Genomic DNA, 19,491 nt, shown 5'->3' on the forward strand with positions numbered 1-19,491 from the left:
TTCATTATTCTAGGAGGTGGGTCAAAAAAGATCTTGCTGTGATTTATGTCAAAGAGTGTTCTGACTATGTTTTCCTCTAAGAGTTTTATAGTATCTGGTCTTATATTTAGGTCGTTAATCCATTTTGAGTTTATTTTTGTGTATGGTGTTAGGGAGTGTTCTAATTTCGTTCTTTTACATGTAGCTGTCCAGTTCTCCCAGCACCACTTATTAAAGAGACTGTCTTTTCTCCATTGTATATCCTTGCCTCCTTTGTCGTAGATTAGTTGACCATAGGTGCGTTGACCACCATCATCTTGATTGTTTTAAGTACAGTTAATTTTCAGCTCCAGGGTCTGTTTGTTGCCATTTCCTTGAGGCCAATTCTTGGAATTGTGGCAGCTTATGTCATGACTACAGTCTGGTCATCATGTAGTTAGCTTCTTCCACCTGGTGGGGGTTTCAGTATCTATAAGGCAGCTATAGATAATATTCTGAGCCGTATCTTATAGATATGGCTCAGAATATTATCTATAGCTCCTTGAGAAGGAACTAAAAGTCCTTGACTCTGCTTAATGACTAATCTTATTATTTAGACTTGCTGAACTGTTTTCCTTTGTTTCTGCATTTTCTCACTTCTCAGATTAAACTTATTCTTTGGCTAAAGTTTTTCCATAGACAAAAGGCAGGCGGGGGAATTCCCTGGCAGTCCAGTGGTAAGGACTCCATGCTTCCAATGCAGGGGGCGCAGTTTCAGTCACTGGTCGGGGAACTAAGATCCCACACACTGTGCAGTGCAGCCAAAAAAAAAAAAAGGCAGCCTGAGGACATGGGGGGCAAGGATCATAGGGTCCTGCTCTGGTTTAGGACCGTCCTTTCAGGGAAAGGGCCTCACCTGGCTGCCCCTTGCTTGGAGCCTCTGACTTTTCCAGGCCTTCTCTCTCAGAGAAGGAAATAGGTGTTTTCTTCCTTTCTGGCCTTTCCCAAGAACAGTGTGAAAACCCCTGAAAAACCCAACAGTGGCTAGGAATTCCCTGGTGGTCCAGTGGTTAGGACTCAGTGCTTTCACTGCTGTTTCCTGGGTTGGATCCCTGGTCAGGGACCTAAGATCCCACAAGCTGCACGGCATGGCAAAAAACAAAAACAGGGCTTCCCTGGTGGCGCAGTGGTTGAGAGTCCGCCTGCCGATGCAGGGGACACAGGTTCGTGTCCCAATGAGGGAAGATCCCACATGCCGCGGAGCGACTGGGCCCGTGAGCCATGGCCGCTGAGCCTGTGTGTCCGGAGCCTGTGCTCCACAATGGGAGAAACCACAACAGTGAGAGGCCTGCGTACCAAAAAAAAAAAAAAAAAGATAAAACAAATACAAAAAGAATAGAGTGGCTTTGTGGATCAGGAATCTGAGGTCACTAGCAGCCCCTCATTTGGCCTCAGTCAGCCCCTCAGAGGCCATAGAAGCAGAGTGGCTGTTGGCTAGCCTGGTACTTCTGTGATAATTGTCCTCTCCACTTGATGTCACAATGTTTTACAGAACTCTGAGTATGGGTTGTCTTACCCATCTGTCTCTCTGTCTATTCATCTATCTATGTATCTATCTATCTTTAACTCAAGTCCAGACCAGGCTGATGAGGAAAATAATAGGCAGGATTCTTCTGGGAGGAAATAACAAGCTTTGGTCCCTCATCCATGGATTCATGCAGTAAAATTCATACAGCAAACGGGTTCAAGTCCTCTGGAAACTGGCTTAAGCCAGAGACAGCTATGGACGGTTGGGATTGAGGCCAGAATTCGGGAGAGAAAGTCTAGACTTTTCTTGTTATGGTCTTTTGTATTTTGGGAATTTCAACTATGTTTAGTTGTTCAAAAAAATTTTTAAAGGAAACAAGGGGACTAATAAGAGGAGCCCCGGGGCTTCCCTGGTGGCGCAGTGGTTGGGAGTCCGCCTGCTGATGCAGGGGACACGGGTTCGTGCCCCGGTCTGGGAGGATCCCACATACGGCGGAGCAGCTGGGCCCGTGAGCCATGGCCACTGAGCCTGTGCGTCCAGAGCCTGTGCTCCGCAATGGGAGAGGCTGCAACAGTGAGAGGCCTGCGTACCAACAAAAAAAAAAAAAAAAGAGGAGCCCCCCCCCCCCCCCCCCCCCCCGCCCATTGAAGGCGGGAGCCTTAAATATGAGAGGCAACCAGATGGAGCCCAGAAAGCCCTGGTTGTTGGCTTCCCTTCATAAGCCATCCAGGTTTTCCTTAGCTGAGAAGGAAAAGGGAATTTCATTTTCTTTGTCTTTCCTTTTTTTTTTTTCTTGGCCGCACTGCACAGCATACAGGATCTTGTTTCCCCAACCAGGGATCCAATCCATGCCCCCCCAGCTGTGGAAGCACGGAGTCCTAACCACTGGACCGCCCGGGAATTCTTAAGGGATTTCTTCATTATGATCCAAAATAGAGATGAGTTTAGGGTGCTGCATGGCTGGATTTTCTAACCTTCAGAATCCCACTCCGCTCAAGAAAGGTCTTAATTAGGTCGAGCGGCCCTAACTTGACCTGCAGAGCCAGTGTCGCCCTTTTTAGAGGGTGATCCTACTGAATTAAAATTCAATTAATCCAACTTTAAGGGCAAGAAGGACGATTTGTGAAAAATCATTAAACAGCACATAAAACCCTTTGAGGAAGGGGGAATACAAGTACAGCCTGGCTTTTGTTAAGATACTTTGGGGCCAATGAGTTAACTTTTTGGAGGAATTTTAACAAGATAGCGGTCAAAGTGGAATTTGTTCGTGTCGTTTATTTAAGGTTTTACAAGGCCCTGCAAAGAGTCCTCCCCTGAGTCTGGACAAGAAGAGGGTTTGGTAACAATGTGGTGAGAGGTGAAATCTTAGGGGGCATTTTGAAACCTGTGAGGAAACCAAACAACTGGCCTGACTGCTTCAAAAATGTCAGGTCCTAGGAATACCTGGCAGTCCATTGGTTAGGACTCCAGGTTTCCATTTCAGGGGGTATGGGTTCGATCCCTGGTCTGGGAACTAAGATCCCCCATGCTGCACGGCGTGGCCAAAAAAAAGAAAAAGAAAAAAAGTCAGGTCCCGAAAAACAAAGGAGGGCTAGGGGTCTGCCCTGATTAAAGAGGATTGGAGAGACAGGACCATGGACGGCGGCCTGTGATCCCAGACTGGGTCCTGGGAAGGGAAAAACAAATGTGCCTGCAAAGGACATAATTGAGACAACTGGTGAAATGTGAATACAGTCTGTGGATTAGATAGTAGTCTTGTAGCAATGCTAAACTTCCTGATTTAGATACTGTACTTTGGTTACATAAGATAATGTTTGTATTCTTAGGAAAGGCACAGGAAGTGATTAGGAATAGAGAAGGGCATTGTACCCCCTCCCAAATGGTTCAGAAAAACAATTTTTAATCTATATACGTATTTTATTTAATAGCTATCTGGGGCTTCCCTGGTGGCGCAGTGGTTGAGAGTCCGCCTGCCGATGCAGGGGACACAGGTTCATACCCCGGTCCGGGAAGATTCCCACATGCCGCGGAGCGGCTGGGCCCGTGAGCCATGGCCGCTGAGCCTGCGCGTCCGGAGCCTGTGCTCCGCGGCGGGAGAGGCCACAGTAGTGAGAGGCCCGCGTACCGGGAAAAAAAAAAAAAAAAAAAAAAAAAGAAAGCTAAGAAAGAAAGGAAGGAAGGAAGGAAGGAAGGAAAAAGGAAGGAAGAGAGGAAAAGAAGGAAGGAAAGAAGAAAAGGTGTGGTACTAAAGGAAATAGACAAAATGTTCATGTCTGATGGCAACATTTATTGGTTTCCTCCTGCCTGAAAAAAGCCCTAAAATAGGTACCAACAGGCTGCACAAGAAATAGGAACCTCCTAAGAGAGGCTTGTAACTAGACTGGGAAGACTGAAGGCATTTGCCTACAATCACTGAAAATACATGGTCATCCATGCATCCAGAGCCAGCATTTAACCAAGAGTCCCTGAGGGCCACCGGTGCCCAGACCAGAGCTGATGACTTAGCCTCGCCTCCAAGGAGCTAGCAGTTGTATATGGGAGACAGACATGTAAAATGACTGCAGTGTGGTTTGCCAGGAACCGGGACAGCAGCAGGAATGTGGGAGTTTGCTTCTCTTCTCGGTCTGGGGAGGAAACCAGCCAGAAATTACTTACTCCCCAGGTGGGACACTTGAAGTAGGTTTTGAAGACTGAGTAAGAATTTTTTAGTAAAGGGAAATTGTGAGCAATGGTAGAGGGGCCATTCTGCTGAGCACAGAGGTGGGAGACAGGATGCAATACTGAGCGATTTGTCAGCAAGTGATTTTTTATTGAGCCAAGGCCACAGGCTGGAGGCTGGACAGGTGAGTCATTGGTGACAGGCTTAGAGGAGGCCACGGGTTCTGAGCTGGGGTTGGAGCAGGGATTGCCTCGGATATGCAGAAACCGCATTTTGCACACAGATGGAGGGAATGTCTGGTACAAAAGTGCAGAGGTCAGGAATGAGCAAATCCCAAGGTGAAGGTCTGGTAAACACCTTGGAGCCTGGGAGTCTGCCCCAGGTGGGGCTGGGCAAGGTGTTTGCCGCTCACTGGAGCCTGCACACTTGCACTTGAGTCCTCAGCCTAGAGTGCCACGGTCAGGGGCAACCCAGCAAAACAGAAATGACTTTACCTATTTATAACAGAGGGAATTGAATGGAGAGTTTTGATTGGACAGGTGATAGAACCCAGAGGTCAGCTAGAGCAGGAAGCTGCTACCACACCTCGGCTGGGTGGAGGATCAAAGGAGGGGATGGAGTTATCAGAACCCAGGAGTCCCCTGCTGGAAGCTGAAATCACAGCAGGCCTGGAGATGGAGCGAGGAAGAGATGCAATCATGGCTGGAGACTGGAGTTGCCACCCAAAGCAGAGAGCGTGATGGGGAGAAACCCCTGGCCTTTCCCTCCTTCCAGTTCTCTAATCAGCTGCCAGCCTCCTATTGGCCAAACCCAGCCAGAAGCCAGCTGACTTAGGAACCTGGGGAGTTAGGGCTGCAAAGATCAGGCCCTCTGAGACTCAGAACGGAGCTGGGAAGGGCAGGGAACAGATCTGAGGGCACACAGGTCCCAAAGCAGCCCGGTCAGGACTTCTCCAGGAATTGTTTTCTGTCCTACACGTAAGTTGCACATTTTTAGTGCCATGATCAGCTTAAACTCATTCAATCCCCCAGCATTCTGTAGCTCAAGAAATGGTTTCACCATGTATCCAACTGCCCAGGCCAAAAATTTTGGAATCATCCCCAATCCCACCTCTTGATTTTTATCATTCTCTCATCCAAGCCATCAGCACATCTTACTGGCTCTACTTTCAAAATACAGTGTATTTCATTAATTTGAATAGGCACATTTTTTCATATGGTAATAATGGTATATGCTCCAGTCATCCACTGCTGCTTTACAAATGATTCCAAAATGTAGTTGTGTAAACAACGACCATTTTACTATGCTCACAGATTACATAGGTCTGGAATTCAGACAAGGTACAGCAGAGGTTGTTTGTGTCAGCTTCACGATGTCTGAAATCTCAGCTGGGAAGACCTGAATGGCTGGGGTGACTCTAAGGGTGTGAGGGTAGAATCATCTAGAGATGACTTCACACACGTGTCTGGTTCCTTGGCTGGGATGATGCGAATAGTTGGAGCTCTCTGGATTTCTATCTATCTATCCATCCATCCAGCTATCTATCATTCATCATCTACCATCTATCTGTCTGTCTATCTATCCATCCATCTATCTATCATCTACCATCTGTCTACCTATCTGTCTCTCCATCCATCATTATAAATGTTCAGGACCTCTCCACATGGCCCCTCTATTACAGCAGCTCAGGGTTTCCGGGGTGAGTGTCCCACTGAGCAAGGTCTTGTCACAATGTTGTGTTAGTTTCAGGTGTACAGCAAAGTAATTCAGTCATATATATATATATATATATATATATATATATATATATATATACACACATATTCTTTATATATATTCTTTTTCAGATTCATTTCCATTATAGGTTATTACAAGATATTGAATATAAATTTACTAGCATCTATTTTTATCCCAATTTTATAGAAAAGGAAAACAAGGCCTAGAGAAAGACTTTTTAGATACAATAACAAAAGCACAATCCCTAGAAGAATAAACTGACATGGCTATAGCTTCTTCAGCATTCTACTACTAAATTCAAGCACTGGTCCTTGGGTGTCTGACCTCGACGTTCTAGTTTACACAGTGTCTTTAGAGAATTCTGTGCGCTGGCCACTGTGATGCAACCATTGGGCCAGGAATGCTCTGAGTTTATTAGTAGTGATTCTGACAAAGTTGATGCTGTAACATGAGTATGTAAATGTCAGAAAATTAGCAAAAGTCTTAGTCTACATATCGCAGACAGTTTTGTCAGCATATTTTTAGCCTTGAAGTCCTCAGTGGCAAGTTTCTTCTGATGTGTTCTAATTCCAGTGTTTTAACCCTTTGCATCTTTAATGTTAAGACTTGTCTGCTAGAGGGCTTTATTCTTTAAAACTCCTTTTGTTTTCTGCAGAACTATCTGTGGTTTACAAAACAGATACTTCTTCCGCTTTAATATTTGATAGCTTACATCTAAAGGGAATTTTCAGGCTTCCCTGGTGGCACAGTGGTTGAGAGTCCGCCTGCCGATGCAGGGGACACGGGTTCGTGCTCTGGTTTGGGAAGATCCCACATGCCGCAGAGCGGCTGGGCCCGTGAGCCATGGCCGCTGGTCCTGCGTGTCCGGAGCCTGTGCTCCACAACAGGAGAGGCCACAACAGTGAGAGGCCCACATAGCGCAAAAAAAAAGTAGAATCCGCCTGCCAGTGCAGGGGACATGGGTTCAAGCCCTGGTCCGGGAAGATCTCACATGCTGTGGAGCAACTAAGCCCGTGTGCCACAACTACTGAGCCTGCGCTCTAGAGCCCGTGAGCCACAACTACTGAACCCACAAGCCACAGCTACTGAAGCCTGCGCACCTAGAGCCCATGCTCTGCAACAAGAGAAGCCATGACAATGAGAAGCCCACGCACCACAATGAAGAGTAGCCCCCACACACCGCAACTAAAAGAAAGCCCGTGCACAGCAACGAAGACGCAACACAGCCAAAAATAAATAAATAAATAAATTTATTTTTAAAAAAATAAATAAATAAAATAAGCTGTGTCTTAATGTATGTGATGAACACATGAAACTTTAATCCATGAGGTCCCATTTTTTGCTCTGTATGTCAAACATGCTAGTTCTTTGGTGCATGTGTAAGATTTAATGGTTCCATTGTGTTACTTGACCGTGACATTTTGGAGAAAAATTCCCAGCTGTAATGTTGTGGATGGTAGTTCTCACCGGATGCTAGACTTTTCAGAACCACTCTTCTTTTAATAAATTTTGCTGTGAAAACTGTTAAAAAAACAATAAATTGATAAACTGAACTTCATCAAAATATAAAATTCATTCAAAAGGAAATGAAAACACAGGCTACAGACTGAGAGAAAAATCTTCGCAAAGCATGTATCTGAAAAAGGACTCATATCCAAAATATATAAAGAACTCTCAAATAGTAAGACAGCAAACAACCCAGTTTAAAAAAGGCAAAATCTATGAACAGACACTGCACCAGGGACTTCCCTGGTGGTCCAGTGGTTAAGAATCCTCCTTCCAATGCAAGGGATACAAGTTCGATCCCTGGTCAGGGAACTAAGATCCCACATGCCGCAGGGTAACTAAGCCCAGGCACTCTGGAGCCCACGTGTCACAACTAGAGAGAAGCCCGTGCGCTGCAAGAAAGACCCCGCCTGCTGCAACTAAGACCCGATGCAGCCAAATAAATAAATATTTTTTAAAAAGACACTACATCAAAGAAGATCTATGATTTGTAAATAAACACGTGAAAAGAAGGTTAGACATCAGAGAAATGAAAATTAAAACCACGATGAGAGGGCTTCCCTGGTGGCGCAGTGGTTGAGAGTCCACCTGCCGATGCAGGGGACACGGGTTCATGCCCCGGTCCGGGAAGATCCCACATGCCGCGGAGCGGCTAGGCCCATGAGCCATGGCCGCTGAGCCTGTGCGTCCGGAGCCTGTGCTCCATGGCGGGAGAGGCCACAACAGTGAGAGGCCCGCGTACTGCAAAACAAACAAACAAACAAACAAAACACAATGAGATACCACCATGCACCTATAAGAATGGCTAAAATTAAATTAAAAAAAATAACTGTCTATACAAAGTTTGGTGAGGCTGTAGACAAAACTGAACTCTCATACGCTGCTAGTAGGAATGTAAAATGGTACAACCACTATATAAAACCACACCTGCCATGTGATCCAGCCATTTCATGAATAGGTATTTTTCCAAGAGAAAAGATATACGTGTCCAAGGAAAGATTTGTACATGAATGGTCAGAGCAACCTTATTTTTCTTTTTTAAAATCTTTATTGGATTTGTTACAATATTGCTTCTGTTTTATGTTTTGGTTTTTCGGCTGCAAGGCATGTGGAATCTTAACTCCCCGACCAGGGATCAAACCTGTACCCGCTGCATTGGAAGGCAAAGTCTTAACGACTAGACCGCCAGGGAAGTTCCAGAGCAACTTTATTTGTAATAGCCAAAACTTGAAAACAAACCCAAATGACCCATCAACCCAAATGATCCCTCAAACAGGTAAATCAGCAAATTGCATATATCCATACCATGGAATACTACTCAGCAATATGAAGAAAGGAATTACTGCTCTACGCAACACCATGGATTAATCACAAAGTAATTATGCTGAGTGAAAGAAGCCAGAGCCCCACCACCCGAAAAAAAGTACATATTGTACAAAAGAATACGTATTATATGGTTCCATTTATGCAAAACTCTAGAAAATGAAAACTGATCTATAGTGACAGAAAGCAATGGGCGGTTGCCTGGGGAGAGGTTACATGGAGGGTTTATCAAGGGGTCCAGGAAAATTTTGGGGGTGAGATGTATTCATTCTCTTGGTGTGGTGATATCCATATATCCAAACTTATCAAACTGTATACTTTATTATTTATTTATTTATTTATTTATTTTTGGCTGCACTGGATCTTCGTTGCTGCGCGCGGGCTTTCTCTAGTTGTGGCGAGCGGGGGCTACTCTTCACTGTGGTGCGCAGGCTTTTCGTTGCGATGGCTTCTCTTGTTGCAGAGCAGGGGCTCTAGGCGTGTGGGCTTCAGTAGTTGCGGCACGTGGGCTCAGTAGTTGCGGCTCGCGGGCTCTAGAGCACAGCTCAGTAGTTGTGGTGCGTGGGCTTTGTTGCTCTGTGGCATGTGGGATCTTCCCGGACCAGAGCTCGAACCCGTGTCCCCTGCATTGGCAGGCGGATTCTTAACCACTGAACCACCAGGGAAGTCCTCAAAGTGTATACTTTAAATGTGTGTAGCTTATTTATTGTATGTCAATTGTACCTCAATAAAACTGTCTTATTTATTTTGGCTGCATTGGGTCTTCATTGCTGCGCGCGGGCTTTCTCTAGTTGCAGTGAGTGGGGGCTACTCTTTGTTGCGGTGCGCAGGCTTCTCATTGTGGTGGCTCCTCTTGTGGAGCACAGGCTCTCGGTGCGCGGGCTTCAGTTGTTGCAGCACGTGGGCTCAGTAGTTGTGGCATGCGGGCACTACAGCACGCAGGCTTCAGTAGCTGTGGTGCATGGGCTCAGTAGTTGTGGCGCATGGGTCTAGTTGCTCCATGCCATGTGGGATCTTCCCAGACCAGGGATCGAACCGTGTCTCCTGCATTGGCAGGTGGATTCTTAACCACTTTAACCACTGCGCCACCAGGGAAGTCCAAAGCTGTTTATTTTATTTTATTTTTTATTTTTTTGCCGTGGGGCTTGTGTGATCTTAGTTCCCCGACAGGGATCGAAGCCAGGCCCTCGGCAGTGTAAGTGCAGAGTGCTAACCACCGTATTGCCTGGGAATTCCCTAAAGCTGTTATGAAAGAAAGGAAGGAGAGAAGTAAGGGAGGGAGGGAGGAAGGGGAGAGAGACAGAGAGAGAGAGAGAGAGAGAGAGAGAGAAGAAATTTAGGGATGTTAATCTGGCAGAAAATATGGGGCAGATGGGGGTGGAGTGTCCCAATTATCTACTGCTGTGTAACAAATGACCCCAAAATTTAGTGGCTTATAACAACAAGCATTTTATTATATTTCACAATTTTGTGGGTCAGAAATTTAGACTGGCTCAGTTGCGTGAAGCCTTGTGGAACCAACTGGGTTATATTCAGGCTGGGATTGTCTAGGGGATCCAAGGTGGCTTCACCCACATGCCTGGTACCTTGATGGGGATGGCTGGGAGGCTGGGCTAAAATGGGCCCCTTTCCCTTTCCATATAGACTCAGGACCCCCCCACGGGGTCTCTCCAGAGGGAATGAGAAGCTGGTCGGGCTTAACGGTATGTACCGATTTATGTATCTTTTGATTTTCTGCTATATTTATTTAAAAACAACTTTTATAGTTTTTTTGCCCTTTATTATGAAAGATACACATTTCACTTTAGAAAATGTAGGCTGAGGGACTTCCCTGGCAGTCCAGAGGTTAAGACTCTGCACTTCCAATGCAGGGAGCACAGGTTCAATCCCTGGTAGGGGAACTAAGATCCCACATGCCACATGGTGAGGCCAAAAAAAAAAAAAAATGTAGGCTGAGAGCTTAGCTTTAACGTGGCAGGCCACAGGCAGCCACTACGAGGTCTTGAGCTGTGAGTGACAGGAGATGAGACCACAACTCTCTATTATGGAGGGGAAAGAGGACATGATTGGTTGCCTGAAATGCTGAGGTCCAGGGGAGGGTAGTGATTAGGCAATGACAAATTTAAGGGGTAGGCAGGCAGTAAACCACTCTGCTGAATAACCATAACGAAAACAAAAAGCTAATATTTAACTGTGTGCTTGAGCACTTACACGTGATCTGTACTATATTAAGCCCTGTACATTTAGTAGCTCATTTAACCCTGATTGGCTAGGTACTTGCACCAGTCCCCTGCTATACGCATGAGAAATCGGAGGCACAGAGAGGTTAAGTAACTTGCCCAAGGTCACACAGTTAAGAGTGTTGAGCTGGGATATAAGCCTGGCTGAGCTCTGAACTAATTTAACTAACCAAGCTGGATGTTGACTTTTACCACTCCTATGTGCAATTCAAGCTTCTTTACTATAGTCTCTGAAGTTCTAGGTGACTAGAGCTTATATGATATCCTCTTACTTGTTGCTATTCTGAACTCTGGGTTGTTGAAAGCAGCTGACACACTTCTCATAATGACCCCAAGGCCGGAGTCAGGGCAGAGTTAAGAGTTGGCCTGGTGTGTCAAATGCCATTCCCCTTCAGCTGGCAGAATGCAGACAATGATTCACGGGTAGTCTATTCGGCTGGTACCCCCCCCCACCCCCGGCCCTAACCCCCACTGGTTTAAAAGAGTTATTGTGGTGTAATGTTTGTTTAATGTTTAAAAGGAATACTCTGGTGATTTATGTATTTAAAAATTATGTGAAAGCACCCTTAGGATGGTGGTGAAAGGTGCAACTTTGACATCAAAACAAGCGGGTGCATCAAATATTTAATTAAAGGATCAGATGCAAAAAGCAGATGCAGATTGACTTCGATGGAAATGTGGTGGAACCTCAACCCCAGGCCTGAGAGAGCAGCAGGGGCCAGTGTCATCTTTGAAAACAAAATATGGTTATGGATGAATTCGAGAAAGACTGCAAATTCACTGCCTACATCATTTTAGGGCTGGTTTCTTTTAATAAGTAGTTACTGATTAAAATACAAATGATTTATTTTCAGGATTAGGAAAGATATACACATACTCTCTTTCTAATGTTAGGGAAAACTGGACGGCTGCTTGCTCCTCCCTTTGCTAAAAATGGGTGTTTATTAGCTAGGATGGCAGTGAAAAATTTAATACTAGTTTACAGCAGGGGACTGTCTTTGGCCTTTCATTTGGATATACGGCTCCTGTTCCTCTCATGGATAAGCTATAGTCTTATTGAAATCTCATCCTAATTTGTTCTTTATCACTATACCATATTTTAAAAAATCATAACTGTATTTCTATACAATTGGGATTAAATTAGTTGCTTTAAAAATTTCCCTCTTTCCCGCCTATGGTAAATTAAGTCTTAATGGAAATTAGAAAAGCGCTAATTTAACAATTTACACTGCAGCCCTGTTTCCTGGCAATGTCCTGTCAATTCAAGAAAGGAAGGGGAAGCTACTTCATGAATAGAAATCAAGAACTTTTTTTCTCCTCCTCTTTCTTTTTTTCTTTTCTTTTTGGCTTATTCTGAGCAATTGTCCCCAGGAAACTAACCCACCAACTGCTGTCGAGTTTGATTCCTCTTTCTGGAGTTACAGCCTTCCTGCTCCTCCACAATGTCTCAGCTGACTTTCCATCTCTGCCATCCACTTGCAAGATATTTAGAGTCATGGGACCAGGAGGACTGCTAATTCTCCCCTCCCCCTCTCTGGTCATCTTTTTTAAACCTTTTTAGATGCTGGTGGGTGGGGCCAACCATGAGGGAGACAGCAGGTCTGGCCCATCCCTTTTCTGACCCTCTGGGGCCATCTTCCTTCTGGCAATTCTCTTCCCCCATCTGTTTTCCTCTTGTTTTTGTTTAAAAAAAAAAAAAAAAGAAAGAAAGAAAGAAAAGGAAAGAAATTAAAAACAATCAAAGAAAGGAAAAGAAACAAAACCAAAGAATACATACAACACCTCTGCTGAAGCAAGGCCAGCACCGTACAAAATTCTGTAGGAAAATTCATGTGTGAGCATGTACCTGTTTACACGCTGGTCTCAAACTATGGAATAAACACAAACACATATTGGCAATAGATAGTTGCGTGAAAAGCTCCTAATATTTATTTAAATTTTAATTTTGGAGTACAGTTGACGTACAATGTTGTGTTAGTTCTAATATTTAAAGTATAAAGTGTTTACTTCTCTTTCATTGGTCAAAGAAGGAAATCTGTTCTTTTTCCCCCCAGTTTTATTGAGATACAATTGCCACGTTCTGGGTTTATTTGATAATAATTTTTGCACTCCTCACACATTTCGGTGAATGTTCACTGAGCTTAGATTTGCTCCAGGTGCTGAGGAGAGCCCTCCTGACAGCAGCTGAGGACTTTGGCTGCTAGCTTGTCCTAGAATTCTTCCCATCTCAGGACAGCACCGGGCCCCACAATGGCTTTCTCCCTTTAGGGTGGTGTTTCTGCAGCCTGCGGCCTTCAGCATGTTTGTCCAGCAGGTTGATCTAAGAGTTCTTTCCCGGTTGATATTTCCCCCAGAAACCTCCCTGAATTCTGGTGAGCAAGTTCAGAGAAGGAGCTGGAATTGTGTATAAAGTGTTTTTTCTTTTTTGTTTCACTTTTATGATACAGGCATGATTATTAGGTTGGACACCAAATTATTTTTTTTTCAATTTAAGTATAATTTACATAGTGAAATTTTGCACAGCTCTTAAATGGCAGATCTATAAGTTTTGACAAATGTACACACAAACATATTTCTACTTCACGACCCTAGAAGATTCTCTCCTATTCCCCTTCCCAGTCAATACTCCCTCACCCGCAAGGGTTCTTTTCCTATCCTCAAAGCTTAGTTTTGCCTGTTCTAGAATTTCCTGTATCTGGAATCACACACTACGAACTTGTGTTTGGCTTCTTTCTTCTAACATGATGTTTTTGAGATTCATCCAGGTTGTTGCTTGTAGAAGTGGGACCCAAGATGTCAGTCACAGCTTGATGGTGTTAAGACAGGGACAATTGTTCCACCCGCTGGCCTCCACACCAAATACCCTCTAAATCCTGGTATGTGGCCCTCTCCACTCCTCCAAGTTAGTCTCTCTCCAGGGCCCAGCGAGTTCCTTTCCCAGAACCGCCCAGGCAGCCTCGGGCACCACCCAGATGGCCGCGGGGCCTTCACCGGGAACCTCCCCAGAACAGCTGCCCTCTGCCCCCCACTTCCCCCCAGTAAAACTCAAAAAAGAAACCGGCCCCTCCGCAGATCAAAATTCAGATTCGTTTAATTCCAACTGCGTGATGTTTTGGTGTTGATCACAGATATGCAGTCTTTAAGAAAACGTAAAAAGGAAAAAAAAAAAAAAAAGGTCTTGGTGGGGGGACCCCAGATCTCACGGGCAGCCTCTGCAGAACCGGGATTCAGAATGAAATCTTTTCTTTTTTAAATAAACGGAAGAGTCGCTCTCCACTCCTCGCTCGGAAGGTTTCAAAGGTCGTCACACTGAAGCCCGGGGGCGTTCATCTCCCCTGCGGCCCGGAGAAGGGAGGAGGTTGGAGGGAGGAGGGAGGGAGCACACAAAAGCGAGCCGTGCTGAGAGGGCTAATGTTTCCTGTTTGCCTGGAACCCCCTCCCCTGTGTCCCCTCCCCCAGCCCCCTCCCAGCACTCGGGCGGAAGTGAGTTTGCTCCTTTGGAGATTAAAAGGATTCCGAATTCCGATCAGTCCCAATATCCAGCGTACTGAGAGGAGGAGGAGGAAGAGGCGGCAAAGCAGAGAAAGAGGGGGCACGCGCGCGCGTGCACGCAGGCAACCCGAATTGGGGAGTTGTTCAAAGCCCCAGGAGGCCAGGGCGCAAGGCGCGAGCAAAGCCCGGTAGGCGCAGCAGCGCTGCCGGGGCCACCCGAGTCTTGCTCGGCGACTCGTTTCAGAAAGAAGATGACGCGGGAGCGGGCCGGCGGCGTTGACCACGCGGCTCCCGAGCTCACCGCGCTGGGCCATTGCCGATTCCACTGATTCCGGCGCGCCCCGGTGGAGGCTCCGTCCCCGCGGCTCGGGATCGGAGGGGGGGGACAAACGCGAGGGCGAAATGGCCCGATGACAAAGGAAATGTGATCCCCCTTCGCTGCCAAGGTTTCAGAGAGGACGGACGCGAGGAGGAGGAGGGGCGCGGGGCGCGCGCGGAGCTCGGATAGCATTGCACGACGGCTCGCGCGGAGCGGGCAGCGGGTACATCTAATATCTTCCTGCCGATGAATAATTCACGACGGCCCGCGGGGACCTGTGGTCCCGCGTTACGGCGCGGCTAAACCGGAGAAGGAGCTCGCTGGAGGCGCCCAGGCCCGGCGAGGCGGGGGCAAGAGGGCCCAGGGCCGCGTGGGGCGCGCGTGCGTGTTAAGCGCCGGCAGCGCGGCCGGGCTCGGCGGGCGCGCGGGAGACTCGAGGCGCGTGGGGCGCGCGTGCGTACTACACGCGTGCGGCCGCAGCGGGCTCCCACTAGCTGCAGCTGCGGCGGGGCCGACCGCCCTGCAGGGAGGCCGCGCCGGGCCGTGCGCAAGCCCGGAGCGCCGCACGCCGGGCCACCCAGGAGCCCCTGGCCGCCGCGTCATGCGGCGGGGCGGTCGGCGTCGCGCGGGGGGACACGGGCTCGGCATCGCGCCGCTCCCGCCTTTACTAGTTTGGGGAGCTTTCCTGTCCCAAGAAGAGACTAAATCCGTTTAAAGAAAAGCCACGCACCAAATACTCGTCGAACCAAATTCTGCTTCTCCCGCCGGGACTGGGATTGTACAGCGGACTCGACTTGGGGGGGACTCCCCTCGGCTGGCGAGAAGCTAAGCTACAGCTGCTCCAGGGAGTCCTCTGACCTCCCTGCCCCCGCTCGCCCCTCGCGTGTCGGGACTTGTTCCGGCGCTCCCGCTTCGGGAAAGCACGCGGCCCCCGCGTCCTTTTCCGGGAGGAATCTGTGTCGCCTCCGGAGAGTGGCATTTAATGCCCGCAGCGTCGGGGGTGGCAGCGCGCGGGCCGGACGCGGCGAGGCCGAGCGGGCCGCGCCGCTCTGGTGCCGGCTCCTGGATCGCAGGCCTAATTGATGCCTTTTTCTGAGTGAGTCGGCGGCTCCCCCACCCTCCTTGTCCGCGCTCTCCTCTCCTCCTCCTCTTCCTCTCTGGTCTCCTCCCTCCTCCGGGCTTGGTTGCAAATGGCTTCGTTCTCCGAGACCGACTTCCAGATCTGCCTGCTGTGCAAGGAGATGTGCGGCTCGCCGGCGCCGCTCTCCTCCAACTCGTCGGCGTCGTCGTCGTCCTCGCAGACGTCCACGTCGTCGGGGGGCGGCGGCGGGGGCCCCGGGGCTGCGGCGCGCCGCCTACACGTCCTGCCCTGCCTGCACGCCTTCTGCCGCCCGTGCCTCGAGGCGCACCGGCTGCCGGCGGCGGGCGGCGGCGCGCCGGGAGAGCCGCTCAAGTTGCGCTGCCCTGTGTGCGACCAGAAGGTCGTGCTGGCCGAGGCGGCGGGCATGGACGCGCTGCCCTCGTCCGCCTTCCTGCTCAGTAACTTGCTCGACGCCGTGGTGGCCACGGCTGACGAGCCGCCGCCCAAGAACGGGCGGGCCGGCGCCGCGGCGGGCGCGGGCGGCCACAGCAACCACCGACACCACGCGCACCACGCGCACCCGCGCGCTTCTGCCTCGGCGCCGCCGCCGCTCCCGCCAGCGCCGCAGCCGCCCGCGCCGCCCCGCTCAGCGCCCGGCGGCCCCGCGGCCTCCCCGTCGGCGCTGCTGCTGCGCCGGCCTCACGGCTGCAGCTCCTGCGACGAGGGCAACGCGGCCTCGTCGCGCTGCCTCGACTGCCAGGAGCACCTGTGCGACAACTGCGTCCGCGCGCACCAGCGCGTGCGCCTTACCAAGGACCACTACATCGAACGCGGCCCGCCTGGCCCCACAGCCGCCGCCGCCGCCGCGGCGCAGCAGCTCGGGCTCGGGCCGCCCTTCCCCGGCGCGCCCTTCTCCATCCTCTCGGTCTTCCCCGAGCGCCTCGGCTTCTGCCAGCACCACGACGACGAGGTGAGTTCGGGGGCCGCTCCCGCGGGGGCTGCGGCCGGGCGGCGTGGGGCGCGGGTCTGGTACCCGGGGAGCCGCGTGGGTGCTCGTGCGGGCATCCGGGCAGGCCCCCCAGCAAGGGGAGGGGGTCCTCTCCCTTCCGGATTTCTCGTTTTTCTTTTGGCTACGCGGCAGCCGCTGCCCGAAGCAGATCCTGACCCGGAAAGTGTGTGTGGAGAAGACCTGGCCTCTGTGCGAGCTGCGAGGGGTCCCAAAACGCAGAGTCCCCCGCTTCCGTATCCAATTTTCTGTTCGGCAAAATGTGGCAGCCGCTGTCTCCAGTTAGGCATGAGCTGGGAAGAGGTAGTTGTGTGCGACTGTGTAGACCTGGCCTCCGTGTGCGAGGGTCCCTCCTCTGCCCTCCGACGGCTCCCGAGGTTGGAGACCCCCCCTCTTCTTTAGGGACTTTGATTTCCTCATTCCTGTTTGACAAAGCGTGCAGGCTATTGTTTTAAGTAAGACATGAGATGGAAACGTGTGTATGTGTAGACGTGGTCTCCTTGTGCGGGCACACCAGAGGCCTCCCAGCATGCTGAGGGTTCTCCTTTAGTTTTTTTTCCCCAACCTTATTTTTGTTTGTAAAACTCGTCGATTGTTGCTTTTAAGTAGGGCATGAGCCAGGAGGAGATGGTCGTGTGGGTGAGTGTGGGGTGCGCTTGCGCGTGTAGACCTGGTTTCCACGTGCGCGCTTTTGAGGGGACGACTGTGCTTTTTGTTGGGACACCGTGGCAGTTGTTGCCTCCTTGTATGGAGTAAGAACAGCCTTCCGCGGTTCTATTCCCGCACCGTGGAAAAAGCGTGTTCTGGCCCCTGAACCTCCCTTGTATGGAATCGCCCTTCGGCCTCGTGGGCCCACCGCTGCACCGGGAGCAGCGGAATCGGGGGGCCTTGCCCATTGCCCTCACCCAGCTGGAAGTCCTTGGGCCGCCCCCGCCTGCCCCGGCTTCGATCTCTGCGGGAACCGGTTTCCCTGGTTGGGAGGTGTTCCCACCCCGTTCAACCTGGGGCTCGACTTTTCATGGAAAACAAGCCGACCCAAGCTGCACGCGGCTCGAACCGGGTGCGCAGAGTCCGCGGGCTGCACAGCAGCCTTTGAGCTTATTTGGCTCTTTTGGCTGTTTGTTGAATAAACCGTTCTTGCTTATTTTTCACATCTTGTGCCACCTTCCACTCACCCGAACCCACTGGAGGACGGGGCCAGAAGCTTTGAGGCGCAGCCTCTGCTGAGAGGGTCGGTGACTTAATGCGATCTACCTGTAGCCCCTTTGTGAGACTTGGTGCTAGCCTTGCCCTGGGCGCGGGCAGGAGACGGCTCCTGGTGCGAGTTGGCTGCGTGCTAGGTGGAGTGGGCGTGCTGGTTCCGAACGCGGCTGAGGCTTGCCGAGCGCAGCCTTTTCCACGCCTAACCTGTTATTTGGGGAGGAGGGCGGAGCTATTGCCTGCTGGCCTTAAGCCGGCTTCTCCTATTGGAAAAAAGTTGAAATTCTAATCTACTTGTTGTGGACGCCTCATTTTAAAAGTTTCTTTCTCGGTATGAAGCCTAAGGGGCAGCTATTCTTTTCCTTCCTTTTTTAAGCTTTGAATGGACTCATCTTTAAAGTTTTCCCACATTCATGGCTGAATGTGTCTAGTAGGTTCTTTCAAAAATGGATTGAGTTAAATACTGATCCGAATCCCGGGGATGGAAAGAGGGAGCCAATTCGCCGGGAAGATTAGCGTCGAGGGGGAGGGGAAGGGGGGGAGGGAGAGGGCGGCTTGAATCCGCCACAATTTCCCTCCTGGCAGGGGCGTTGATTGAACCCTCCCTCCCAGCAGTTGAGTTTAAATGTCAGGTTTTATTTATATTCCCAGTTAAAGATCCACATACGTTTCATTTGGGTTAAAACAGTAGATGCTTAGTGTTGCCACACTTGTAAAAGGTTTATACACTTTTTAAATTATTAAACCATTCAAACGGTATGGGAGCGTGTGAAGTGTCGCACCCCTCACCCTGGGAGGTACCTGGATGCCCTGAACATTTAGATTTTTTTTAACGTGTGCAATACTAGGTTGAAGTTGTTTGGCAAAGGCACTAAGATATTACACTGTTAGACCAACTATCCTTTTAAAACATGACATTTGCTCAGTTTTGAGCAAAATTCTACTTCCCCTTCTTGGTTTTTCATTAAAAGAAGAAAACTTGGAAAACAGTTGTTAGATCTCTTTAATCGTTCCTGCATTTGGAATGTTAGGGAATTTAAGTTTAAAGGGACAAACCAATGCTGTGAATGGAGAAGTCAAGTGTTGGGAGGGAAAGCACCAGGTTCACAGAAGTGATCCCACCCACGGCCTAAATTCTTCGTTTCCTTCCAAGGGAGTGATCCTTCACAGTTTAGTAATATTGTTCCTTTAAAAAACCATTCTTCGGATTGGGAAAAGGAGACTGAGGGCAATGTGGAGGACTATCGTCCTGTCCTCTATTCGATTGTGACGGACTGGATGCCTAAATCCATGTGTTTTACAGTAGGTACTCTACTTCAGTTTTTGAAACGTGCTCCTTCACTGAGTTGCCTCCCGGGTCAACAGGCTCAATTAAATAATTCAGGGAGCCCTTGCCTGATGGTGACTAATGCCACCTGACCTTGGGAAGAGGGCCCCGACGC

General features: G+C 49.4%; 1 protein-coding gene and 1 pseudogene across 1 annotated transcript in view; one reads left to right on the plus strand and one right to left on the minus strand.

The window, feature by feature from the left end:
- Positions 1-14,477: 14,477 nt before the first annotated feature.
- Positions 14,478-15,410, minus strand: LOC137232914 (uncharacterized; annotated as a pseudogene).
- A 381-nt stretch (positions 15,411-15,791) lies between these two features.
- The window catches only part of TRIM71 (tripartite motif containing 71), a 58,052-nt gene continuing 54,352 nt past the window's right edge, over positions 15,792-19,491 (plus strand). Inside the window, exon 1 of the mRNA XM_067755856.1 lies at positions 15,792-16,813. Within this exon, the coding sequence (XP_067611957.1) occupies positions 15,953-16,813 (861 nt within the window). The 5' untranslated portion in view covers positions 15,792-15,952. The remainder of the gene's footprint in view (positions 16,814-19,491) is intronic.

This window comes from Pseudorca crassidens, chromosome 10 (assembly GCF_039906515.1).
Source record: "Pseudorca crassidens isolate mPseCra1 chromosome 10, mPseCra1.hap1, whole genome shotgun sequence".
Lineage (NCBI taxonomy): Eukaryota > Metazoa > Chordata > Mammalia > Artiodactyla > Delphinidae > Pseudorca > Pseudorca crassidens.